The 25509-nt window shown below is 40.4% G+C and overlaps 1 protein-coding gene across 2 annotated transcripts; it reads left to right on the forward strand.

Moving 5' to 3' along the window:
* The first annotated feature begins 11551 nt into the window (after positions 1 to 11551).
* Positions 11552 to 24438, forward strand: LOC120500798 (dendrocyte expressed seven transmembrane protein). Of its 2 annotated transcripts, XM_039706214.1 has the most exons (5): positions 11617 to 11687; positions 15553 to 15696; positions 19078 to 20140; positions 23232 to 23552; positions 24243 to 24438. In XM_039706214.1, the coding sequence occupies exons 2-5, from the start codon at positions 15581 to 15583 to the stop codon at positions 24312 to 24314; spliced, it is 1572 nt and encodes a 523-aa protein (XP_039562148.1). In that variant the 5' UTR covers positions 11617 to 11687; positions 15553 to 15580; the 3' UTR covers positions 24315 to 24438. The 2 variants fall into 2 exon arrangements, with proteins under 2 accessions (XP_039562149.1, XP_039562148.1); XM_039706215.1 differs by lacking the exon at positions 15553 to 15696 and having other exon boundaries at positions 11552 to 11687.
* Positions 24439 to 25509: the final 1071 nt, after the last annotated feature.

Genomic DNA, 25509 nt, shown 5'->3' on the forward strand with positions numbered 1-25509 from the left:
GAATCCACACCCCTCTTTCTTTTGGTAGCTCATGGATGCCTGTGCCATGCTGCCCTACCAGTTATATTTGTGCTGGTGAAGGATCACTCAGTTATTTCCCCTCTGACAGCTGGTAAGTGGCCCTCAGCATCACTGCCTGTGTGCTGCAGTATTGCTGGCTCAGGGCAGAGCCTCAGCCACCTGTCCAGGCTGTATCTTCAGTGGATCCTTCAAATCCAAGACAGACGGCATTATGTATAGTTGATATGGCCTAAATTCCCTGTCACAATACAAGTTGAGAGTAGTATCCATGTTGGTTTCAAGGACAGCGGGACAGCTTGAAAAATTCCCAAAACATAAACATTTCCAGAGACAGCTGTAAATGATTTATGAGTCATTCTCCACCCATATTGACAACTAGCATATGAATAATAAAGAATAAACTTAAATAATTCTGTACAATTACTGCTTCCTCAGATGGTCATATTATATTACTTTAAAATGTCGTCTATTCTGTTTAACTCTGCTCTGCTTAAGTTAACACAAATGACTGCTATTGTCACCAGTTGGCTAAACTAATGCAATGCTTGGAAAATACATTTCCTGAGCTAATGGCACAAACAAATAGCCACAAAAGAGTGAGCCATTTACACATTTCTCCTTTGGGATACGAAGTTCATCATAATTACCACAAACACAAAAGATGCTGTACTGGAGTTTTAATTAAAAACAAAAACAAAATAAAATACACACAATCATTCTGAGTTTGGGAAACAGAAATAAGTTCCATTCTTCTTTGCCACATGGGCTAATTGCCGGTTTTAATATGCTGCATTTGTGTCACCAAAGCCATTTATCCTAACCTGTTTTAAGTAGAGAACTTTAATTTTGAGGGAAAAACATCCACAGGACACTTACATGGTCTTTCAAGTATTGCTTTGTAGTTAAAAGGGAGAAAAATATATAAACTGAGCATTTTATGTCATAATTTCATTCACTTCATAAATAAAATCACAATATTCTGCAAAAAATACAACTTCACAGTCATACAGAAAATACTATTTAACCCTGGGTTGTGCACAGAACACGTCCTGGCCAGCTGCATGGGCCTGGACAGAGTTTTTAAATCAGTTTAGTGTACTTCAAGAACATTTTTCTCAATCACATTGGAGTGAAGGATCAGCAGCAAGCTCTGTGGTACATTCTGAGTAACCCTGATTTTGGATAGGAAGTGCAATGAACTCTTGCCACTGGATGCCCCAGGAAGACCCTCAAGTGGGTCTGCCCCCTCAAATGTACCTTATGGCACTTTCAGTGATGTGTATCCCACTGGGTATGGTCAGCTGAAGAAGTGTTTTGCTCTTCTTATTCCTTACAAGTTATACACAAGTGAAAACAAGACATTTTAGTTAGGCTGTAAAAGAGCCTTATGTTCCTTCTGACACACACCTTCACACAGGCATACCCTGCCACTCTAAAACAGAAAAGCAACCTATTAAATACAAAGACATATGAGAAAGGGCCATCAAAGAATAGCCTTAGAGGCTGGGTAAGTATTTTATTGACAGAAGTAAACTTCAAATATGCATAGAGCTGTTACACAGCTTTACATATGTGTGGGGCAAAATCCTTTAAATGATCCTTGGGAAGCCAGCTCCACACTCCCACCACCAGCCCAGCTGTTGATAGTCAAGGCAGTTGAGAGTTTTTTTATATTATAGGAAAAAGGAGGTATGTATCCTGGACAGGGGAAAAAAAAGCTAAAAAGAAAAAAACAAAACAAAACCCAGACCAACTCAACAACAACAACAACAAAAAAAAAAAATCAACATAAAAAAAACTCCCAAACAAATAATGAGAAAATCCCCAGACAAACTGATTCCCAGCTGTGGGGCTGGGAGAGCTTCCAGTCCTGTTTAAGGAGGGAACTGTGCAGGGGATTGGCTATGATATGAGAGTGAACCAAGACTAGCAGCCAAGATTAAAGCTCTCCTTCCTCCTCTGTCCCCAGAAAGTTCTTAAAACTATCTAATTTAGTTTTATCTCTCCCCTGCCACCTTCCCCACAAATATCTCCTCTCGCACCGTGTGGGAGGAGCGCAGGAGAGCGTTGGGTTGGTCCTGGGGAGCTGCAGGGAGCTGTGTGGGCTCAGTGCTGCAGCAGTGCTGCTAACAGGGCTGGTGGCTGGACGTGGAGAGGGCAGGCTCTGTGACAAAGCTGGAGCACTGGGTGCTCCATGATGCATGTCACAGCTCTGGCCCTGTAGCAGGGTGTCAGGAAATCTGTTCACCATGGCAGGTCTGGCCTGGATAATTTCATATGAGCGCTGGAGACAAGCCCATTTTCAGCCAGTTTCCAATGTATCTGGGCTGAAGAGTACAGCCACCAGCTCTGCATTGCAATTTTGTGATCACTAGCCAATTTATGGTGACATTTCCAGCTGAAGACATGAACTGCCACTACTGTGTTATTACTGAAGTAGCCAAATCTGCACATTTTTTCCTTCACCTTTGACTGAAATGTTTGGAAGTGGTGACACAGAACTACAGAACTACAGAACTACAGAACTACAGAACTACACCCAGACTTCTGTGAAGCTCTAAAACATTTCTACTTTAATCTCTGGACAAGGGCACAGCCAGACCAAGAAGGTGCCTGGGTTGGCTGTGGGGCCAAAGGTCTGGTGAAGTCAGTAACAAAAATCTGAAAAGGGTTTTTTTTTTTGCTTCATCTTGATATGGATTATAAACTATACTGAAAGGAAGTTTAAATGTTTTAGAAAGGGAGAAGGATATGAGAGGACATGAGATGCTCCAGGATTTGAATAAAATGCCTGGTGTAGAACACGGGGTTTGCTTCCCAGGGAGAAAGATAAAAGCCCAAAGAACAGTTAGGAGTGGGGAAACATGGAGGCATGGAAAGGTGCATTATATTTTTTGTCTGCATTGTGGTTTGTTTGGGTTGCATGAAGAAAGGAATCATTACTGTACTGGAAATGTTAACATAGTTTGTGTGGCTATGAGACATCATGTGTCTAAATCAAAACCTAGATGTTCTGCTTGAATAGAGGACTGGAGCTGTAGGAAAAGGTCCAAGGTGGGGGGTTTTGGCAAAGAAGAAGGCAAAACAATTGACTACCACCTACATAAATTCCACTAATGTGGATTAGGTCTTTCCCTTCTAGGGACACTGGAGCAGTGGCACTTAGGAAAAAAAATTCCAATTAAAAAATGAAACAAGCTAATTGTATTTTAATGAATATTTAGCAAACTACAGGAAGTGTAGGCTTCAGACATAACAGACTTCAGTAGTTAGTCATTATACTAGAGCAAGATTAAACTCCTCATGGCACTGGTGTTCTGAATAAATGGTAGCAAATCAGATTGACTAAAGATGTGAGAAGGACTTTTTTCTTTCCAGTAACTAAGATATAAATCTTGTTATGAAACTTAAGCAAAACAAGGATGAAATTTACTTACTGTTACTGAAAAGACTTGGTTGCACTTCCTTTTACAGTCATTTCATCTCATTCATATTTAAATAATCTCTATGGAAAAGATATAGATATAAAGAGCTTTCAGTATAATGTTGATGAAGAGGGAAGATCATTGAGAACTGGTAAATCAAGAAATAGGGAAAGTAATTACAGTGTATTGAGCATCTTCCTTTATTCTCATCCAATTGAGTAAAACATTTGCAGCATGCAAAAAGCAAAGAAAATACAATAATTATGTCATAGCACTGAAAAGTATGAAAGAGGCCATTTGCCAGCTAGGAGCAAGATTTTCAGCAAGAATTATTGATTTTAATTGTCCTATGGTAGAGCTTTTAAAATATAGTATAAGCTCTATTTTAGATTTTGAGCACATCCCAGGCTAACTCTCTTTGCAAACTCTCTTCTATACTGCCTCAGGTTCCCAGAGGGGAGGGAGGAACCAGCCTCAGGCTCACTCCCTGTCCTGCTGGCAGGAGGTTTGGCTGGTGTCTAAACAATCCTTAACAGTGTCATGGCTATTATTGAGCTCTTTCAGCACAGTGTAATTCATCCCATTAGCAATTACAGTTCAACACAAAAGTGTCCTCAAGACAGCTACCTCTGCTATAAATCTTTTAGTTAAAATCAGTTTTTAGCTGTGTTTGCCTGGTGTTGGAGTATGATCTGTGTTGTTTGAGTGCTTGTAGAAATCTCAGGCTCTGACTGAATAAATTGAGCTTCCTAAAAACCTCCTTACCCCCCTGTTTTCTGTCAAATGTCCTATAATGCCCTATTACTTGAGAAATCTTTCATGCTGCAACCTGTTTCCCCCCATTCTTTCCCATATTTACAGAAAATGTTTTAATTCCAAATTGGCTTGTCCCATCCTGAACACAATCTCTGCCTGATTGCAGGAGAGGAAATGGCTCATGAGCTATTTTCTTCCTAACAAAGTAAAAATGTTGACAAATGCTAATTGAAGTTTTGATTACTGAAGAAAGGATGATATATGGGAAGCCTCAATGTTGTTTTTCATAAAAATGCAGAAGGAAGTACATCTGCAAGAACAGAAATTCCTTTTCTTATAAATCATATACTTTACCATTTAATGTTGGGTTTTATATTTTGCTTCATTAGATGTATGCTGTTTATCTGTAACAACTTAAATAATTAATTGTTGTAATCACTGTATGAGACTTACTTCAAACTTATAATAAATCAGTTTAAGAGTGTATAACCACAGGAAATTTCTTTCATTTTCCACACTTTGCAGACAGCTAGCAGTATTTATATCATCAATAAGAAAATGCTTTTCTTTTACTTTTGCACTACACTAAATTTCTTTTAAGCTGTCATACAGCTAATCCTCTGATCTTATTAGTAAATATCGGGGTCAAAAAATTCCTGTATAGGTCAGAAGAAAAGCAGAATCCCACCTTTCAGTTTTTCACACTGGGAGCTCACTTTTTACTAGAGTTATATTATTATTTATAAATAAACATTTACTTCTCCATATTTGAGTTATCCTTCTCCTGACCAGAACTGTCATGAGCTGAAATTTCCAGGCTGTGTGACATCTCTCTTTGCTTGCTTCCATAAGGAATAATATATTTTAAACTGACAGGAAGTAGATTTAGTTTGGATATGAGGAAGAAAATCTTCCCTATGAGCATGGTGAGGCCCAGGTTGCCCAGAGAGGTTGTGGATGATCCTCCTTGGAAGTGTTCAAGGCCAGGCTGGATGGGGCTCTGAGCAGCCTGGTCTAGTGGGAGGTGTCCCTGCCCATGGCAGGGCAGGTGGAACTAAATGGTCTTTAAGGTCTCTTTTAACCCAAAGCAATAATTATCCTGGGAGATATCACATCCTGTACAGTTGCAGGGCAGATGGGATTCTGTAAATTAGTATGTCATGAAAGTGTAACTATTTCCATAAATCTGCAAACTCATATGTATTGAGGTTTGTTTTACAATGCTCTGTGGGTTTCATTCTGTGTTTTCCCCTTTGTTTTACCACTTCTTCTTTCTCATAAGAGAGAATATATGACACTGATTTTAGTGTCATATATTCATTGTGCACAAGAACTAACTTCATTGCATCAACCACTTCCTCCCTCGTAATTTCTTTTTAATATGAAGAAGCCATTCTTTAGCACAACCATGTGAAAGGCAGAAAACAGAAGACAGAAATTTCAAAAGCACAAGGAAAGGCTTTGGAAAGAACTGTGCAAGCATTGCCTTGTAGAGCTCAGTCTGCCATATTTCTTCTTCTTTTGTTTTGTTTTGTTGGTTTTTTTTGTCAGAAGGCACTTTCTTATTAGTCACTAACAATACCCAAGCATCCAAGCAAGACTGGAAAATAATACTTTACAGCACGTTTCAAGCAGGTTAGCAGTTATAAATGCCTTCAAAGTAACTGAGGGGTAAAAATGGAAATGCCAGACCTATTTTATAGCAACATTGCCAGATGCTTTGATAGATCCATTATAAATTCAACTTACATTATTCTAAGCTAAGATTGCTATCTAGTTGCTGTTCCTTGGATATATTATTTCTTTTCTTATCTCACTGACTCTTTTCATAGCATACGGTAAGAAATTTATTAGTAATGTATCAGATTCCTGGTAAGATATGGTCCAACAAACGCTGTTCGATATTTTACTCTTTTTTCCATATAATCTTTTTCCTTTATCATTTTGTCAGTCTCTGCTCTTTGGGCATCTTCACTGGAGCAATGCTGGCTTCAGTTATCTGGAATAGCATATATTACAGAAAAATGAGATTGGAATTGTTTGGTATTTAATTATAGTGTAACTGTAGGGTAAAAACTTTTTGTGGCACATCCTATTTTCTTTGCATTTCCTGTCAGTCTTTTAACGGATTCAGTTCTTATGTCTGGTGCATTTTTGCTTTAGTATAAAACCTAATATGATATTGAGTAAATATTTTGATGAAAACACAAAGGAGAAAAAAAGGAATGAAAAGTCAGTTATAAATATATGAATAGTTTGAAGGTCACTTTAAGCTGAAAATAATCTAGAAGCCACTTCTCAGAAATGTGCCTTGCCCAGGTGTACCCCCATCAAGCAGGAGTGCACACAGCATTTTCAGGGTGAGAACTTTCTGTGCTCTTCGCAGTCCATTCCCATTATTGTGGCTCAGCAGACAATACTGCCCCTCTCAAATTTTCTGGAATAATCTCTTGTTCAGTCTCTAGCCAGTCTAACAGTGTTAAAGTGATACCACTTATTTTAAGGGGTTTTAATAATATATTTTTTCTAAGCAGTGTGATTTTGTAAGGAATTAAAGCAGGAATGGGTGAGCAGCTGGTAGATAATGCTAAGGAGGATGGGAATGCTCAGGCCAAGGTCTCACATGAGTCCAAAACAAGGTACATGACTGCACCAGGCAAAACTCCAGCCCAAAAATATGTACCCATGAATCTGCACAACAGCTCAGTCTGTGGAGTGAGGGCAGGAATCCCACAGGCAGCCCTGAACCAACCAGCATTTATTTCCAAATAAGGTTGTTGTTACAGACCCCTTAATCCAGGATCTCACAGATGCTGTATCCTGGTTTTTGGAAGAGCTAGTTTGGCAGGTGCAGCTCCTCATTATAACTGTGAAACTGCTAAAAGTGCTTTTTTAAACTTTGATTTTATGTTCCATTTGAAATGCCTATTCTCTCTGCATTTGGAGGTAGCAGCTGTAGCTGGCTCTGTAATTTGTTGGAAGTGGCATCTCCTACACAGAGGAGGTTATGAAATATAAACAAAGTAAAGTAACTTATAGCAGCAAAGAGAGACACTTCCAGCTTTTATGAAAAAAAGGATGTGATAAACCTGCACCTTGGGCAGTCACTTAATGATATCTCTTGGACACTCAATCAAGACTCCATAGAGAGATATCAAGATCTCAGTTTCCTGGGATCAAGTCAAGAAGCATTTATGTGGCTGTCAATGACAATTAGTCAGCTGAAAACTCTCTGCTTAACTGCTTTCCTGGAGGCTTTTAGGAACCTTCCTCAGCTCTGCCTACAGGAATAGTTCTTTATAGCAAACATCCAGTTGGTGTTTTCAAAGATTCGAACAATACCTGTATATCATATGAGGATTGGTTTCAGCTACCAGCATTAAATACAAATTTCACCCAAGCTCAGCAGTATTTGGATTGGGTTTTTCACTGGGGCCCCTCAGAACTGAGTTTCTACAATCCTGATTCAATCCAAGAACCATTTACTCATAGCTGCTTTGCTGCTGGCTCCAGACACACTGCTCATCCGGTGCAGCTCATTGGGAATAGCAATCCACTGTCATTATTTCATTTCCTCGGATATTTAGAAAATAAAATGCAATTGTCTTCTTTTAATCTGAATTTCTGCTGTAGCAGTAAAACAGAAACAATAATTAGATCCATGACTCAAAAACCAGGATGTAAATATTTACAAATGCTTATGTTTGTTTCTTTTCTTGCTCTCTGGAAGCCAGCCGCAAGGAAGGACTATTAGTTGCTAGCTGATCTTCCTTAGGTAGGAGGAAGCAAAGCAGAATAGGGAGTGCTTTCAATGAGACGTGTTGTTCAGAGCTCTGAGCTTGCTTTGTTTTTGCCACACACAGCTGACACAAAAGGAAGCAATCTTCAGTATCCTGAAAAAAAGCCTGAAAAACCACTCATCCACCTGCATGTTACTATGGTTGAAGCACAGTGTTATCAAAACTATGATAATCACAGTTGAAATTAACACACATAAAGTGTTAGTCACATCATTATCTGTTGAAATGCATTGAGCAATTGCCAGAACAGTAGGATCTCAAGCAGTGACATTTTTAATACCTTTTATGTGCAAGCAAGTTTTGCTAGTTGTTCTGCAGGGATTAAGAAGATAATTGGGAAAAAATGCACTAATTTTGCAATGATCGTCACTTTTTTGAGTGCGGAAGCATCTACACTGCACTGGCAGACAGAGCAGAAGAAAAAACAGCAGCCATTATTGTACAATTGTTCAAATTTGTGAACTGACATTTCCTCCAATTTTACAGTGACCAGTAGTGGACAATGCCAGCAGGGAAGTCCAGGAACCAACAGCCCCAGCAGCTGATGTTTGCTAGAGGTAATATTCCCCCAGCAGAGGGAATATTATCTCCCCTCAGCCACCACTGGCCAGCAGGCACCCACTTTGATCCCAGAAAATGTGGTACTAACAAGAGTTTGTGAGGGTGTGCTATGAGTGGGTCACTAAAATATTCTCTGTTAAAAAACCTGGCAAAAAATGCAGTGACACCAATACATCTGGGTGCAGCATATGGGTTGAGAAAGACCAGCTGAAGCTCTTTATCAAAATGCTGTATCTCTGAAGGGAGCTGTGGCCTTAGGTAGCTTTCAGTCTGTGTGGTTGATTTCTACATTGTCTGTATGTACTTCACAGCATATTTGATTCTCTAGGAGACACTGGAAATACTGCCAGTCACTGCCAGCACTTGATCCAAATTGGTGGGTATGGGTAAAGCCTGCCCATACAACTCCTTGTTCTTGAAAATGTAAGGGGTGGAAATAGCCCATCCACATGACCATAAACTACTTTCTTTCTCATATATAGGTCAAGGGAATGCAAAAGTGCCTTTCTTCAAGTGTGCCTTTACTAGGAGGACCAGCCTTTAGGAGCCCCAGGCTTTTGAGACAAGGGCAAGGATGGAGCAAGGAGGACTTAACCTTGGTGGAGGAGAATTATGTTGGGGCACATTTATGCAAGTGTGCAACCATGGGACCTGATGGGAAGCACACATGGGTGCTGAGGGTGCTGGCTGATGTCACTGTGAGGCCACTTTTGACTGTCTCTGAAACATCATGGGGCTTGTGAGACATTCCTGGAGAATGGAAGAAAGCAGATGTTACTCCCATCTTCAGGAATGGAAGGAGGATGATCCAGGGAACTGCTCAGCCTGATTTTGATCCCTGAGAAGGTTACAAAGCAACTAATCTTGTAAATCATTTGCAGTGAGTATTCAGCATGCATTCAGAAAGAGGAATTCATGCTTACCCAATGTGACAGACTGTAACAAGGTGACTAACTAAGTGGGGGAGGGGAGAGCAGTGAATGCTGTTTACCTCACCTTCCAAAAGGCTTTCCACAGTGTCTCCCCTAATATTCTCATAGACAAGCTGAGAAAGTATCGGGTAGATAATGAACAGTAATTTGGATTGGAAACTGGATGAACTACTGGGCCCAGGGGTCAGCCACCCGAAGTTCAGTCACACAAAGGTCACTAGTGGTGTGTCCCATGGGTTGACACTGGGGCCAATACAGGACAACATCTTCATTACTGACCTGAAAGGGCTGTACCTTCCAAAGCTTTGCAGATAATAATAATGTAAGAGGGGTGCCTGGTACTCCAGGTGGTTGTGCTGCCATTTGGATTGGCCTCAGAGGCTGGGAAAATGAAAAAAAGGAATCTCAATGATCATGGAATCAAAGAATAGTTGAGGTTGGAAGGGGCCTCTGGAGGTGATCTCCCATGTTACCCCTCCCTCTCTCTATGCAGGGTCACCTAGACCATGTCCAAATGGTCCCTATTCCCCATGTGGGATTCTGTGAACATCTGCTACCTGCTCTATCAAGGCTGAGATGGTGGGTTCAATGGAGGCTTGGTCTGACTTAATATGCACCTGCCTGCATCCCTTAAGAGAATATTCCCTTATCTCATGATATGAACAATATGTTCTGCTAAAAGATCATTTAATCCATTCAACCTATAATAATCAGAGACTTTCTCCAGTTATAGATGGTCCACTGTATCTAATTATAGCCCTACATTATGCATAATTTAGATGCTATGAACATTGTGCTATGTTCACCATTCTGTCTGCCAGCTTTCTGAACTTGTTCAGTGTCTGCTTTTGGAAGAGCAGGGGTATGGCTGCTCTGTGGAGGGGAAACCTGGGCTACTTCAGTACTACCTGCTACTTCAGTACTATCAGTATCTGCTGGAAAACCAGCTGTCTGGAAAATTACATAAAGGGACATTTCAACCAAGGGCAAATAGATAATGTGCATACCAGCACTACAGTAGCTACTGACTGGATTCTGCAGAGTCCAAGGACAGAACTGAGACTAGTGTATAGCTCTGGATCTTTGAAATCAGAGTCTAAATAAGAGCCAGTCTCCAATTTAGAATTTCTTATGTGCAGCAGATAACATCTCTGCAATGGACCAAACCACCATTCTGAGAAAAATGAATCTGACAGGTTAAACATAAACAGTAAAACCATAATTAGTTGTAAAAAGTTAGTTCTGAAAACTAATTCTGAAAGTTAGTTCTGAAAATGGTTGGAAAAGGCAGTGTATGAAGGATGTTATTGAAAAGGTAACATAAGTGTGTAACAATCCTCTTACTCTTTTCATTTATGTTGTCCTTGTCAAGCTGCATATCGGCCTTTGATTTACTTTAAATCTGTTGTCCTCTTTATCAAATGGTCCTGATGACAACTGAATAAAAGGACTCACTGATTCAATAGATCAATCCAATAACTGGTAGGATGTGTGTGACACATTTAAAGTGAGAAGTATGGCTGTCCAGACTTATTTTTCTCCTCTGTACATACAAATGCACATGCAAACTGTGTATGCAGAAAACGACAGCAGATTTAATATAAAAGTTGAAGTTCCTCTGCATAGCAGTTCTACCCTCCTGTATATAAATTATCTTTATTGTATATAATTTGTGTCTTTATTATATATTTAAGGTGTGTCTTATTAAAAGGACCATAATCTGACAGAATGTCTACAAAAGTATTTGCACAGATCTCAGTTGGAACATTTTTGGGGTGAAAATTATTAGAGCTTTAAATTTATTTGGGTACTGAATTGCTGCAAGTTTCAAAGGAAGTACCAGAATAGCTAAAATGTTCTAGACCTAAGGCATTACTCAGCATAATATTAAATGGTTGAAATTTGGGCCCTGAACTCATTTCCTGATATCTATTACCCTGCCAGAAAAAAAAGGTATAAAGTGGCACTTGCAAATTATATACTATTCTGGTCTTGTGCATAAGTTACTTCCTCATGAATCTTTGTCAAAACCAGAACAATTTCAAAATTGTAGTGTGTCTGACTCATTGAGGGAGGGTATAGAAAAAAAATTACTCATGTGAGATTTTTTACTACTGTCTGTCTCAGTTCCCCACCAAGTCAAAAGACACACAGCGCTAGGAAGAACCTTCGAGTGCTTTACGGGAGTGCCTGTAAGTAACACTTTAAGGTTAATATCAAGGAACTTTGGAAGTAATCATGGGCTGAGCTAGCTGTTCTAAGGTAGAAGGACTAGATTTAGCTTAGCTAACTATTATCACCTTACTGATTGGAGGGTCCATTCCTAAAGTTTGTGAAACAATTTACTCCTAAACTCTCCCAAGAAGTATGTGTAGAGCTATTTTGTGTAGGACAGGGCTGTGTAATCTCATATGTTCCCTTCCTTCCCTCACACCAGAATTTTCTGTGTTTTGTAGAGTTGTTTTTGGCAATAGGCAAATTACCATTTGGGTTTCCCAAACTGGGCCTGCATTCCTTCCTGTGTTTTAAGGGAAGAACATGTCTGTGGGCTTGTTGTATCACAGCTTGTTAACACAGCCCTTACAGTTGTGAGAAAATTTGATTTCTTCTTCTATGTCCCTTCCATATCTATCCATTTTCTGTGGGTGCCCACAACATATTTTCTGTGTCCTTCTGAGTGCCCAACTTAGTGAAATACAACCTGTGCTGGCAGCTGGGGAGCACAGGGAGAGGTTCATCTTCCCAGGCTTTGGATAGCTTTGGATAGCTCTGTCTGAGTAACCCAGACACTTTTTACAGTTGAGCTAAAATTCTCATAGAATGCAATCCATCTTCTGTGAGGGTGGACTTCTAGAACAGGTCTGAAGTAATAGTTCTGGGTGACTGCCCTCTTCTCTTCATTGGCATACAGACAGCTCAGATGTGGACATCACAGAATCACAGAAGGCTTGGGTTAGAAGAACCGTTTTTAAAGATCATCGAGTCCAACCTCCAGTGCTATAGACATCTCATATAAATGACATTTAATCAATTTGTGGGGCCCTAAAGAACTTGTAATACCTTGCAGTGTTCAGAATTATCCCAAGCTATTTTCAATACATGAAGAGAAAGATATCTCACTCAGTTGCTATTTTTGTTTTTCCTTGTGTATAAATTGTTATATTTGCATTGCTGTGTTGTTTAGTATTTCAAGTTCCTATGTGTACATACGTGATTGGATATTTTAGACATGTCTTCTGTTTACTGTGTTTAGTACCATTTACTTCCTTTCCTCATGCAGTTAAAAGCAAATAATGGGAAGTTGAGAAATTGTGAGGGTGTAAATAAAGCCCTGGGTATAGCTGCAGTAATGTTGCTGTATTTTTCATTGGGCTGTTATTTCTCTGTTGAATGCCCTGCATTGACCAAAGGAAATAGTGTGGGACCCCGTCCTGTACTTTTGTTTTTACTATGCCGTAGTTCAGCACTGGATTTTTTGACAGTATCCAAAAAAGGGAAGTAATTTTCTTGCATTTCAACGTAACTGATTCAGGCTAGAAAACAAGGCTCCTGAAATTGCCAAAAAAGGAAATATTTGTTTTTAAAATCTTATTGTGTGCTTTCTATTCTTTAATTCCTGCATAAAATCCTGACAGGATTTGTGAGGCAAAGATCATTGTGTAACTGAAGCAAGGCAAAGATCATTGTGAAGCTGGGCATCAATGGGACCTAATGTTTCTCTTAATAAGATTTTGTTTTTATGTATAAGGCTCCTGCACACTGTTCTGGGCAAAGGGCCTTCCAAACTTCCATATTCCACCTAAGATCAGCCTAGACAACAGTGCTGTGCAGAGAAAGTTATATCAGACTTGGTGCAAAGGTGCAAAAACTAGGTAGTACTCTTCAGTCCTAGATCAATGGCACTTGTAGTCCCCAGGCTTTGCCTGACTTAGGTCTGGATCAAAATAGAAAGTAGACTTAGAGATCTGACTCTTTTTGTCATGCATTGTCAAGTCAGCTGTGTCTTTGTCAAAAAACCTTAATTATTTATTAAATCCCATTCTTTTACTCACTATATATTTTTAGGAGATACCTGCTTCTTCCTTTATATAAAAATTGGCAAGCTGTTTGCATGGGTGACTAATCCATATACTAGACATGTAGACCTGCTGTTCACCTCTAAGCAAGCAATAGCCTATTTAGAAAAGATTTCACAAATATTCTCTGCAAATATTTACAGTTTCAATCTATAGCAGTTGGACTAAATGATTGTTGTTGGCCCCTTCCAGCTCAATTGCCCTGTTCTATTCCATTCTATCTGTAGCAAGCCATCATCAGCTGCAGGGTGAGCAAGGGACTAGGACAGGACTGAACTGGTAGCAGAAGCAGCCACAACTACTTGGAGGCTGAATATGGAGGAGTCTCCACAGAAGGCAGGGAAGAAATCATACATAAATAAACACATACTCTTAAAAAATTTCACAGCTCTAGCACAGAGCTCATGGCTGAACTGGAAGATATTTTCTAGGGACTCTTGATGCTTTGTACTTATCTTCTGCTTCCTCAAATCTGTAGCCATATCTGAAATAACACAAACAGGACCTTCAAATGCTTTTAAATTTTTCTTGTTTATTTTGAAATGAAATTAGAAAAATGCCTTTTAAATAGGTTGCATTAAATTCAGTACATTGCAAGTCTTAAGAAGTGTGGCCCAACCTCCTCGCCAGAGAAGCTCCTTTGGAGAATTTGTTTTTATAATTACTCCTGCCAGCATGCCATATGGTAGAAGAATATCATGCTTTCAGAGCTGAGTAAATATTTCCTAGAGAGGGAAGCTAAAGCACAGAGAGGTTCCCCTTGGACCCAACTAAAAAATCAGTTACAGAAGCAGAACTAGAGCACAAGAATTTCCAGCTCCCCTCTGTGGGATGGGGAGTTTTTCATCACTAGAAACTATGGTGGAAAGAAATTGGCAGTTCAGAGCAAGAAACAGCTTTCCAAGAATCATTCTTTCCTTATGCTACATAAATAATGGCAGCAGCCCTAACCTTAGTTCATGTTACAGGACAGGAGAAAAAGTACTTTGCTTCAGACTGCAATTGAAATGAAGATTTTGTTCATGTCAGTCTCCTGTTATAATTTCTTACTGCACCAGACAGCCTCAGGAAACTTTTGTGATTTATGTTTTTTAGAAGAATCATTCCAGAAAGCTCTCAAAGTGTATTATTTCTTTAAGTTATGAATTAGCCTCTTTAGTGAAGCTAACAATTTATTTCTACTTCTAAGCCAGAGTATTATTTTTCTTTCCCAAGCATTCACAGCTGTGATATAAGTTCCTGTAATACAAGAATGTTCACCCTCCAAACATTTTTTTAGGTTTAGAGTTTTCATCCTTCGAGTGGTTCTCCTGTATTCAACTCTGAATATCTATACCTGTTGCTGATGCCTTATGTGGGGAAAACTGAGATGTCAGACAAGCCACAGAAAAGCACACTGTGAGCCTGACTCTTACCCTGGAAAAATTTAAGCTTAGTGATGGGCTCTTGAGGGTATGAGGATGCTCCTTTTGTGACTTTCAATGACCATGGAGAGACACCTGAGCATCTATCCCACAGGCTCCAAAATTCACTGTGTCTTCACAATGCCTTTCCTGCCTTAAAGCTCTGCGTTCATACAGATTAAGGACAAACCTATCATGCATGTTCTGAATACTGCAGGAATCTCATGCAACAGCATTTAATCTGCTCAGAAAAGGAGACTCTTTGATTCTTTTTGAGTTCTGCCCATATATTGCAAGTCTCCAGCCTCCCAGTTCAGAAGTACTTTTATTAAATCTAAGGATGCAGTCATGCCAAAATCCCAGTCACATATTGCAGCCATTTACTGAATGCTTGTAAGCATTAACCCAAATTCACCATAGTCGTACATACAAATGCTCAAAACCATGTAAAAATTGTGCCTGAGAACAGCTGTGAAATTGGTGCTGCTAAAGAAAACGGAAAATGTGTCATTTTCTTACACAGGTGTTTTGGACAGCATTAGATAAATGCTAGCCTTTTTGCTTTTTATTTTGTTAAGGTGTCTTAAATCAAGAACAAAATGCCAGATGTATTCACTGTGCAAGGCAATTTTTCTTAGATCTACAAAGAAGTTGTGGCAGCACATGCTGTGTAATGGTCTGATCACGGAGGTGCAGGATTTGCTGACAAGGTTTGCTGGCTGGTAGGTCTGGCTCTGCTTGATTTCAGGAATATAAACATCTACTTTATGATTATGTTTCCTAAAAATGTTTTTCAGCAGAAAAATGACAAAGCAGACCATCCACGCAAGCAGAAGGGCAGCTCTGCTCCTAGCAGAGCTGGAGCCAGGTGGCTCCTGTGCTTACTCTGCTCCCCATTTCACTTGCAGCACCTTCCCAAACATGGTGACTACTACTTACTTCTAGGGCATTGACTAACTAATTGTGCTTCTGTGAAGGAGCTGTTAATTGCTCTTGCACTTCATTTACAGCTGAGTTCACTTAGGCTCTGGAGGGGAGCAATTTTCTCAGCCTTCCCAGGCCCTGTGATAGTGCTAGGAATTAAACCCCCTCTAAGGGCCTACTGCCCACAGTTCACTTGTGCTAAAGTGGTTAAACACAAAAACCACAGAATTTCTCAGAATGGTCCTCAGCACTATAGAGGCTCAAGCCCAAGTAAGGCCAAAGAAAAGCAGCACATCAGTACAAGAAGGTCTCAGCTGGTGATGGATGTTTGCTCCCATAAATTCAACTGCTGTTGCACACAAAGGAGATAATGACACAACTAATAACTAATTACAATGAGAAGGAGAGGGAAATGGTGCCGTGAATGCTAGCAGGATTCATAAAGGCTAATGCTAATAAAATATAGTATGTGTACAAAATTATAGTTTAGTTCCTGGCTACCTGCTGTGTTCAAGCTAAGCAAAAGACAAGTAATATCTTCAGGATGTATTTTACAAAGACAACTGCTCCCTATTTAAGATAAATTTACCACTGTTTATTTTATTTAATTAGTATCTCATTTATTCTAGAATGTTAAAATGCTAATATGCATATGAATTGACCTTGCATCTTTGGACAAATTGCACTATAAATATTATATTGTAATATCTCCCATCAAACAGAATAGAATCACAGAAATACTCTGTAATTTACATAATGGACATACTGGTAAACAGGACAGATGGTGACAAGCACAAGCTATTAGGCTTAATAAGGGTTAAACACAAAATTGTATGGCTGGAAGAGAGCACAGTGAGTCATCTGCTGCAACCCCTCTGCTCAGGCAGGATCATCCCAGAGCACGTGGCACAGGATTGAATCCAGGTGGTTCTTGAGTATCTCCAGTGATGGAGATTCCACCACCTCTCTGGGAGCCTTTTCCAGTGCCTGGTCACCCTCACAGTTACGAGAGGCTGGAATGATTGATGTCTGGAGACGTTTTGGGGTGCATGTGTGTGGGGAAGGGGCAGGTGGAGCCTTGCCCTGTTGAGGCAGTGCCCTGCCCTGCCTCCCCCACCCTAGAGCCTGCAGCACAGCCCGGCAGTGGCTGCCAGGCACTGGCACTGGAGGCAGTGCTGCACACCCCACTCCTGGAGCCCCTTACCCACCTCCTGAGTGCCCAAATGACTGGAAGTGCCTCCTGGGGGAAGGGCCAAGGGTGTTTAATGTGGAACATGAGGCAAGCATGTCTTGACTCTACTGCCTCTTGGAATTTTTATCAGCTGCACACCACTGGAATCCAGGAGTAGCAGTTATGTGGCTCCTCTTCTATGTATTTTCTGACTTTCTGTTTCTAATTCTTCTCAGAATTTTTGTGTAACTTAACATTGAACAGACTAAGAGTTTCCCAAGTTAATGCTCTGAGAAGTGTTTTATATTGATTAAATGTTGCACTAAATCTTTTGACAAAGTTCTCTGATTTTCTAAAGTTGCCAGTAAAGTTTTTTAGTTGTTTTGACCTCTTGAGAAAATCTTGTCCATAGTTGTCCTGTGCATCTAACTCAGATCTTACATGAACAACTGTGAGCCCTTCTGAGAGCCGTGTAGAGCAAGGTTTTTGGGGACCTTACATGAGTAAAGAAGTTTTTCCTCAAGTTCTGGTGGAACTTCCTGTGCATCAGTTTCTGCCCATTGGCTCTTGTCCTGTTGCTTGACATCACTGAGAAGAGCCTTGGCACCTTCCCTTCAGCTCCTTGTATACATTGATGAGATTCCCCTCTCAGTGATCTCTTCTGAAGAATGAACAGGCTCAGCTCCCTCAGCCTGTCCTCCTAAGAGAGATGCTCCAGTTCCCTCATCATCTTTATAGCCCTTCACTGAGCCTGTTTCAGGAGCTCCATGTCTCTTGTACAGAGGAGCCCAGAACTGGACACAGCACTCCAGATGTGCCACCAGGGCAGAGCAGAGAGGCAGGATCACCTCCCTCAACCTGCTGTGAGTGCTCTTCTTAATGCACCCCAGGACTGGTCTTCTTGGCCATGAGGCATACTGCTGGCTCATGGACAGCTTGTTGTATGTGGACCAGTTTGTAAGTGTGCTATCCCAGGAGAGACCCAGGGAAAGAATGATGCCTCTGAGGCACACTTCCTTTGCTCTGTACTAACCTGAAGAAGCTGTGCTTCATTCCCCATCCCTGGGCAGTGTGCACATGCTGCTTTACCAGCTCCTTCCTCCCTGGCAGCTGATCTGGGTGCTCCTGGCAGATTGAGCCATGCTCCCCTTCGTGGGGCTACCAATGGGAAGTTTCTGTGCTCCTCTCTTTCCCTTCTTGGTGCTTACAAGGCAAAGCCAGCACCTGTGGGGAGCAGTGGGTGCTACAGGAGGCTGGTGTCTTATGCATACACTGACACACACATAACATGTGCATGTGAACCATTGTTTCTGCATAGCTAATGAGAAATCAAAGTGTGCAAAACATAAAAGGACAAAAGATAGAAATCCTTTTAGAGTCACCTCTTCAATATTTATATCTGTGACATTGGGGACAAATATTTTGGTCTCATGTGTGTGGCAGTCATATTTTCTGGAAAAATCCCTTTGCCCGGGATTTCTTCTCCTGGGAAACTGAGAAGCCTCAGAGAAAAAGGAAAACAATATTATCTCATTTGCTTCTCCTGTGTTTTGTTGGTTTGGAATGTGGTTGGAGATTGTTTACCCAAGAGGTGATTGTTTCATTGGTTTCATGTGAATTGCTTTGACTTAATGACCAATCATGGTCAAGCCGTTTCAGGACTCTGGAAGGAGTCACGAGTTTTTCATTAGTATCTTTTAGCCTTCTGTCTGTATCCATTCTGTATTCTTTGGTATAGTTTAGTACAGTTTTTGTATAGCATTCTTTAATATAATATAGTATCATAAAATAACAAATTAGACTTCTAAGAACATGGAGTCAGATGCATCATTCCTTTCTTCGTCAGGGAATCCTGCAAATACAAGAGACGTGTGGTGGTTCAGCCTCATGTAAGTCAGACCTGCAGATTTTGCAGTGTGAAGAAGTATCAGACAGTCAGTTAAAAGCACATCATTCTCCTTAGTGTGACCCTGTAAATAACAATGTTTTTCTTTTTCTTTCCTTTTAGTTTGAGCCATTGCAGTGTCAGCAACAATCAGAAGAAAATGCAAAAATTCATCTCAATAGCTCAGACTGCATGGGAAATGTTTATATCTGAAAGGAAGCCTGGCTGGAAGTATCAGATGCAGCTTTTCGCAGTTTGCTCTGCAGTTGGCTTCCTCTCCAGCTTTCTGTTTTTCCTTAGCATGCACTTCTCCTTGGCACACCATTCCTTGGGGCCCTTACTGATTTCTGGATTCATCTGGATTTTGCTTTCTATCATGCTCTTTTGTTTCAAGCGCCTGCGCTGTTTTAGTGTTCTGTTCCTCCTTTCTTGTGGATTGAAAAATGGCAGGGATGCTCTTATTACTGCTGGCACAGGTGTTGTGGTGGCCAGCAACATTCAAAATATTTTTCACAATTTAAAGGCTCTGGCTGACAGTATAACCTGTCATTTAAAGCAAGAGCAATTTGCCTTGATAAAATATTATATTGAGGCAATAAAATGGGTTTATGAGGTAGCCAAGCCTCCTGCTGAGCTACCTAAAGATATAGTGGTCCTAAAGCACGAATTCACACCATCTTATTCCATTTTAGATGACACATTAAAACAACAGCTAAATGACACAGAGCAAGAAATCCAGAGAATTGTTAACCAGATATCTTTTATGTTGACTATACTGCCCTATATAGGTCAGAAAGTATTGCCTATATTTGGGGTTTTTCTAGTTTCTTTTGGAACTGGCCTCTTTATCAAAAAATTTGTGGGTTCTCATACTACCAAATTTAAGAATACCTATATCACAAAACAGTTCATTGCATTTGATGAGCACCAAAAACAACAGCAAAGACCCTCTCTTCTGCCACTTAACAAAAAAGAGAGAAAAGATTATGTGATGATCCCATCCTTCTTCTTCACAAGAAAGGACAGGAAAAAAATGCTGTGTTCTTTTTTCCCTATAATTATTCATCTTTGCATCTGGCTTCTGTTTGCTGCAGTAGACTCTTTGTTTTATTTGTTAATTATTTCTGTGAACAAATATCTCCAAGAAGTACCGGATCTGGACATTCAACTCAGTATCTTTCAGAATGTAAGTACTTATCAGTACCATATATTTCGTAGTGTAGTGTTGAAAAATTTCCCTTCATTTTCAGCAGCTGCAAGAGCAAACATATAACAATGAGCCATCAATTCTTTCCTGGAATATAATTTCATTTCAAAAAGGTCATTGCCTCCACAGATACATTGGCTGGATGGAACCAGACAGCTCTTTCCAGAGCATTGTCATATTTCTAGAGAATGGTAAATTTTGGAAGAAGGATTTTCATTCCTCCATTTATATATATGAAAAAACCCAGCTTAAAATTGGAAAATCACAAAACTGACACTTGTGAAGCATTATTTTTATAGCCAAAAGTCACTGTGACACTGATGTAAGGGATGCCTACCTTACTTTAACTGAGTAGTGTGAGGAGCTCATCATGTGTATGCATGGGCTCATACGCACAAAATAATGTCTTGTTGCCAAAATCTGCAGGTTGCTCTAGCAGCAGCAGCAGCATAGAGACCATAGATTGGCTAGGTTGGAAGATAAGTCTGGACGCGATCAAGATCAACCCCATGCTCAAAACAAGGACAACTGGTTAGAGCATTATGCTAATGACACCAAGTATTAGTGGTGTTGTTTGGTCAAAGATTGGAATCAATGATCTTGGAGGTCTTTTCCAACATTTATTGTTCTATGATTCTGTGATGTTTCAGTGGTACAACATTCAGGAAGAAGAGAAAATCAGGACAAAGTGAAGGAAATACATTTTTTTTGTTTACTCTTCAGGTGATCGAACAATAGAACAAGTGTCTGAGATAGGTTGTGGGATGTCCATTCCTGAAGATAATAAGGACCCAACTGATCACTACGCTAGTCAGCCTGTTGCTGTGTACTTTGTTGTGTATTCACTATTTGCTGTGCATTCAGTATTTGCTATGCACTCATTATTTGCTGTGTACTGTTGTTTTGCCTGTGTTTGCCTGTGTTTCTATCCTTTGTACCTTGAAGGCAGCCCTCTTATGACCTACCCTGGGTGTGACCCAAATCAGGGCAAAGGTGCTTAGTCCCCCTCTCCATGAACAGAAATCCTGAGCGCCATGTCTGGCTGATTCATGGCTCCTGTACTACGAATTTGCTCTCTTTATGTGCATTGTTCACTCATGTGGAAAGCTGCTTGACTTCTTCAAAACAGAAAACTAATGCCATTATCAGATTGTTTCTAGTTCCCCAAGGAAAGCTAATTACATTAAAATGTAAAATTTAATCTCAACAGATTTGTTATATCAAGCCTCAGGGCTGCTGATCTCAGGGAGTCAAGGAAGCTGGGTGAGCGGAACAGACTCAGACACTTGAGAGGTTTATTAATTAGCATGAACAGCAAAGTTCTTCATGCACTAGTACCCCTGTTTCATACTGAGTTCCTAATGAAGATTTCCCTTGCCTGTACATCAATTCAGTTTAGGGATAAAATGGCCTGAGATAGTTTGGAACAGGATAATGTCAAGGAAGCGCTAACAGGCTGAAGATGGGTAGCATGCTTTGGGAACTTCATTTCTCCAATGAACATCTAACAGAAGTGCTTGGCCTCTGTAGGGTGATTAGAAAAGCCACAAGGAAGACCTTATTATTCCATTGACATGATCAGAAAAGAGGCTGGGTTATTCAGTGTTCTTATTCACAGAACAGAAAGTTGCCTTATAGTATGGTCCCCACAGCATGTCTGATTTACCCTTCGTATTGAGCATTTCAATCTACAAGCAATGAAAAGCATCAGCTAAGCAGAGGCAGCTACAAGAGGAGGTCAGGCAGCCTTTGTGTGACAGCCTTTGGTCATAGCACTGCCTGGGCCAGTTGTGTGGCTGCAGAGAGGGGACAGGGCTTAGTGCCATGTGGGCACGGCTGGATTGCTGTTCCATACCACCCACAACATCACTGCAGGTGTGGTTTCAGGGGGAAGAAAGAGCAAGCACCCCTGAACATGCAACATTTTTGCCTCCCTCTCTCCATTGGGATGGTTGTCAGGACCAGCCCTGCCCCTCTGCTGCCCACTGCCTTTCTCTTGTCCAAGACTTGACTCAGGCACACGGTGCTGGAAAACAGCGCTGGTGCAGGAGGCAGCTGAGGGAAACAGAGCAGCAGAGGAAAGCCCGAGCCCAGCCTAGTCTGAGCTAAGCTGAAAGGAGCTGAGTGGAGCTGGGAAGAGCTGGGAGGAGCAGTCAGTAGTGCCTGGGCCAGTACTGGAAACAGCAGCACAGAGTTGAGTCCAGCGTCTGAAGCAGTGGCGCAGTGTGGCAAGAACTATCATACTTTCATACTTACTTTCATACTTACTTTCATACTTTCAGGGGTTTGTCTGTCATTGTTTTCTGCTCTCTCAGGCTCAGGCACAGAGAGAGTGCTGTGGTGAGTGACTGCCACCTTGTCTTTTTCTGGGGACAGCCATGTGGCACTGGGCATAGGAAGAGCCACCATCCTGGCTTTGTCCCACGTGGAACTAAGTCAAGATGGTGAATACCTTTTGTAGGTAAACCACCTTCTCTTTTTATGTACTTCTGTTAATAATATTGCTGCAGTTACTGTGCATCTCTTATTCCATTGCTTGCTGCTTTCAGTAACTTGCTATCTCAACCCATAGTCTCTGCCTTTGTCCCTCTGTTACTGGAAGGGGAAAGGCTTATTTGGAGTTTGATTTCTGGCTGGTGTGGAACCACCATGGTGTGGAAGCACTGCTGATCATGTGCTGAGACAAAACCAAAGGGACAGACACTCTGCTCTGCAGTTTTTCTCTCAATGAAGGACCCTCCAACAGAGCATCTGAGCAGAGTCATAGGAGTAGAAAAATACTAAACCATTATAACCAGATTAGCTAAATATTTCCCTGTCAGAACCACTGAGAAGGTAAGTTTTTAATGGTCCTAAGTGCTGGACATTGTCCACCAAGAGAAATTGTGAAAATTGAGTCCCAAACATTTATAAATAACCAATAGATATATTGTTTTGAGCATACTGTATATAGACACTGGATGGTCTAGATGATTTAGAGTCCTTTGTAAATCTGAATGTCCAGTGGAAGAAATATTAAGAAAGGAGGGAATCTGTCCTATAACCAACTTTTTCCACTTTTCTTGTGCAGAAGAATGAGAGAAGCTATATAATTTCTATGAAAGAGCATATTGCCAAGACTGATTCTTTCAAGATTTCTTTGGTTAAGCAAAACTGCATCACTCATCCTGAGCTCACTCTCTCCACAACATGGATTCAGCTTGGAGTCATCATCTTCTTCTTAATAATTTTTGGGTTATTCTCTGGCCTCCTGACCCAGCTTAAAATACTCGTGTCAACTTCCTTTTATCCTGATACCGAGATGAAACGTATACATTATTTACATGCAAAATTACTGAAAAAAAGAAAAAAGCTACAAGAGAAAACTGGGAAGAACACGTTTGCAAGAACGGTAAGCCAAGAGTTCTGGGGAAACAAATAAACCTTCTCACTGGGTGGTTGCCAGATCCAGGAAATACTTAAACACCTGTTAACTTCCATTATGTGCTAATGACTTTCCTTAGTGCTCAGGAGCCAGAGACATGTTGCCTAATGGTGAAATTAGATCATCTAATAGTTTTGTTCTGCACTTCAGCACACATGCCTCAGACACGACATTGATATGCTCAAATGACTATCTGCTGGCAAGCAAATACTTCTTAGATTCAGAGTCCTCCAGAGAAGAAACTTTGTTTTCATGAACATATGAAAGGCACTTAGAGTACTCCTGAATCTAGATAGCAAGTGCTAGGCAGCAAAAGCAGCCCTAAATGTATAGAAAGATGTTCTGATATTGCTTAGCAATATGGAAGGTGATATATTTATATTTTAAAACACAGTGTGACTGCATATACTATTAGGAAACAGGACTTTTTCTTGCAAAAACATTTATCCTATATATATATATGTATATGCACACACACACTAATGGAAACAACTAACACACACCTATGGCATATCGAGATAGAAAGCTGCAGACATTGTTTAGTTTGTTTAAGTTTGTTTTTTTAACAGCCTTCAATACTGACTATACAGGGTATTAGTGTCTGGGTGATCTTAATTCAGTAATACCATCATACAGATCATATTTCTGTTTTTGCAGGTCAACTTTTTGTTTCCAATACTCAAGGCAAGAGAGGCAGTGAGGAAGAAAGAAAGGAGTGTAGCAGCATGACAGGATGATGTGAAAGAGACAAAGTAAATCTTTGGATATGGCTGAGATTCTTTAGTTCCACCTGTGCTTTGCACCATTTGTCCTATAGAATGTCAATTGTAAAATGTAAAAATTTCACACTCAAAGGCTGAGCAGCAGTGTTTTAGTTTGTTTCGTTTGTTTAAGTTTGTTTTTTTAACAGCCTTCAATACTGACTATACAGGGTATTAGTGTCTGGGTGATCTTAATTCAGTAATACCATCATACAGATCATATTTCTGTTTTTGCAGGTCAACTTTTTGTTTCCAATACTCAAGGCAAGAGAGGCAGTGAGGAAGAAAGAAAGGAGTGTAGCAGCATGACAGGATGATGTGAAAGAGACAAAGTAAATCTTTGGATATGGCTGAGATTCTTTAGTTCCACCTGTGCTTTGCACCATTTGTCCTATAGAATGTCAATTGTAAAATGTAAAAATTTCACACTCAAAGGCTGAGCAGCAGTGTTTTGGAAAAGGTTCTCTTGTGGATGGTGAACAGTCAACCACAAATTGCTCTGGATTGCTTTAACAGTTTTTTTTCAGTTTGTGGTTTGCATTATCTGGTACTTGAGAAAATCGTGGATGATCTGTTATTCTGTCTAAAAGAAATAAAATCGTTTGGACCTTTTAGGTCTACACCAGAAACCTCTTTGGGTTGAGCTAACAGAAGATGTAATGACAGCAGCAGGTTTGTCTTCTTCATGTTTGCCAGACACTGAAGATAGAAGACACAGCAGAGGCTGTGCATCCATTGCCTTCTGGGATGGCCAAAACCTGGACTTTGATGTTTCTAGACATTTTTATCTATTTCTCAAGCCTCAAGCCCTTCAGCCTGGATCTTTGCCATCCCTAGTTTCTAGTCTCCTATCTAGTCTCCCACCCAAAATTCTTTACTTGGTCTTAGCCCCCACTTCCACATACCCATAGACATTATCAATAGTGCAGGTTGTTCGACGCCTTTGATAATCATGAGAGGTCATGTAACACGTAGAAGTGAGAAGGGTCACAAGAGCTAGAATGGAGAGGAATCAGGCCCTGTGAGGGCAAACAAGGTGTCATTAAAGGGTGAGGCATGTAAGTAGAGGTGAACAATGTTTCAAGTCTTGCAGACTGAGGAAGCTTGCAGAAGAGACAAAAATGGGCTTAATTATGTTGCATAAGCATCAATGACTTTAATTC

Source organism: Passer montanus, unplaced genomic scaffold (genome assembly GCF_014805655.1).
Source record: "Passer montanus isolate IOZ18808 unplaced genomic scaffold, ASM1480565v1 scaffold19, whole genome shotgun sequence".
NCBI classification, from domain to species: domain Eukaryota; kingdom Metazoa; phylum Chordata; class Aves; order Passeriformes; family Passeridae; genus Passer; species Passer montanus.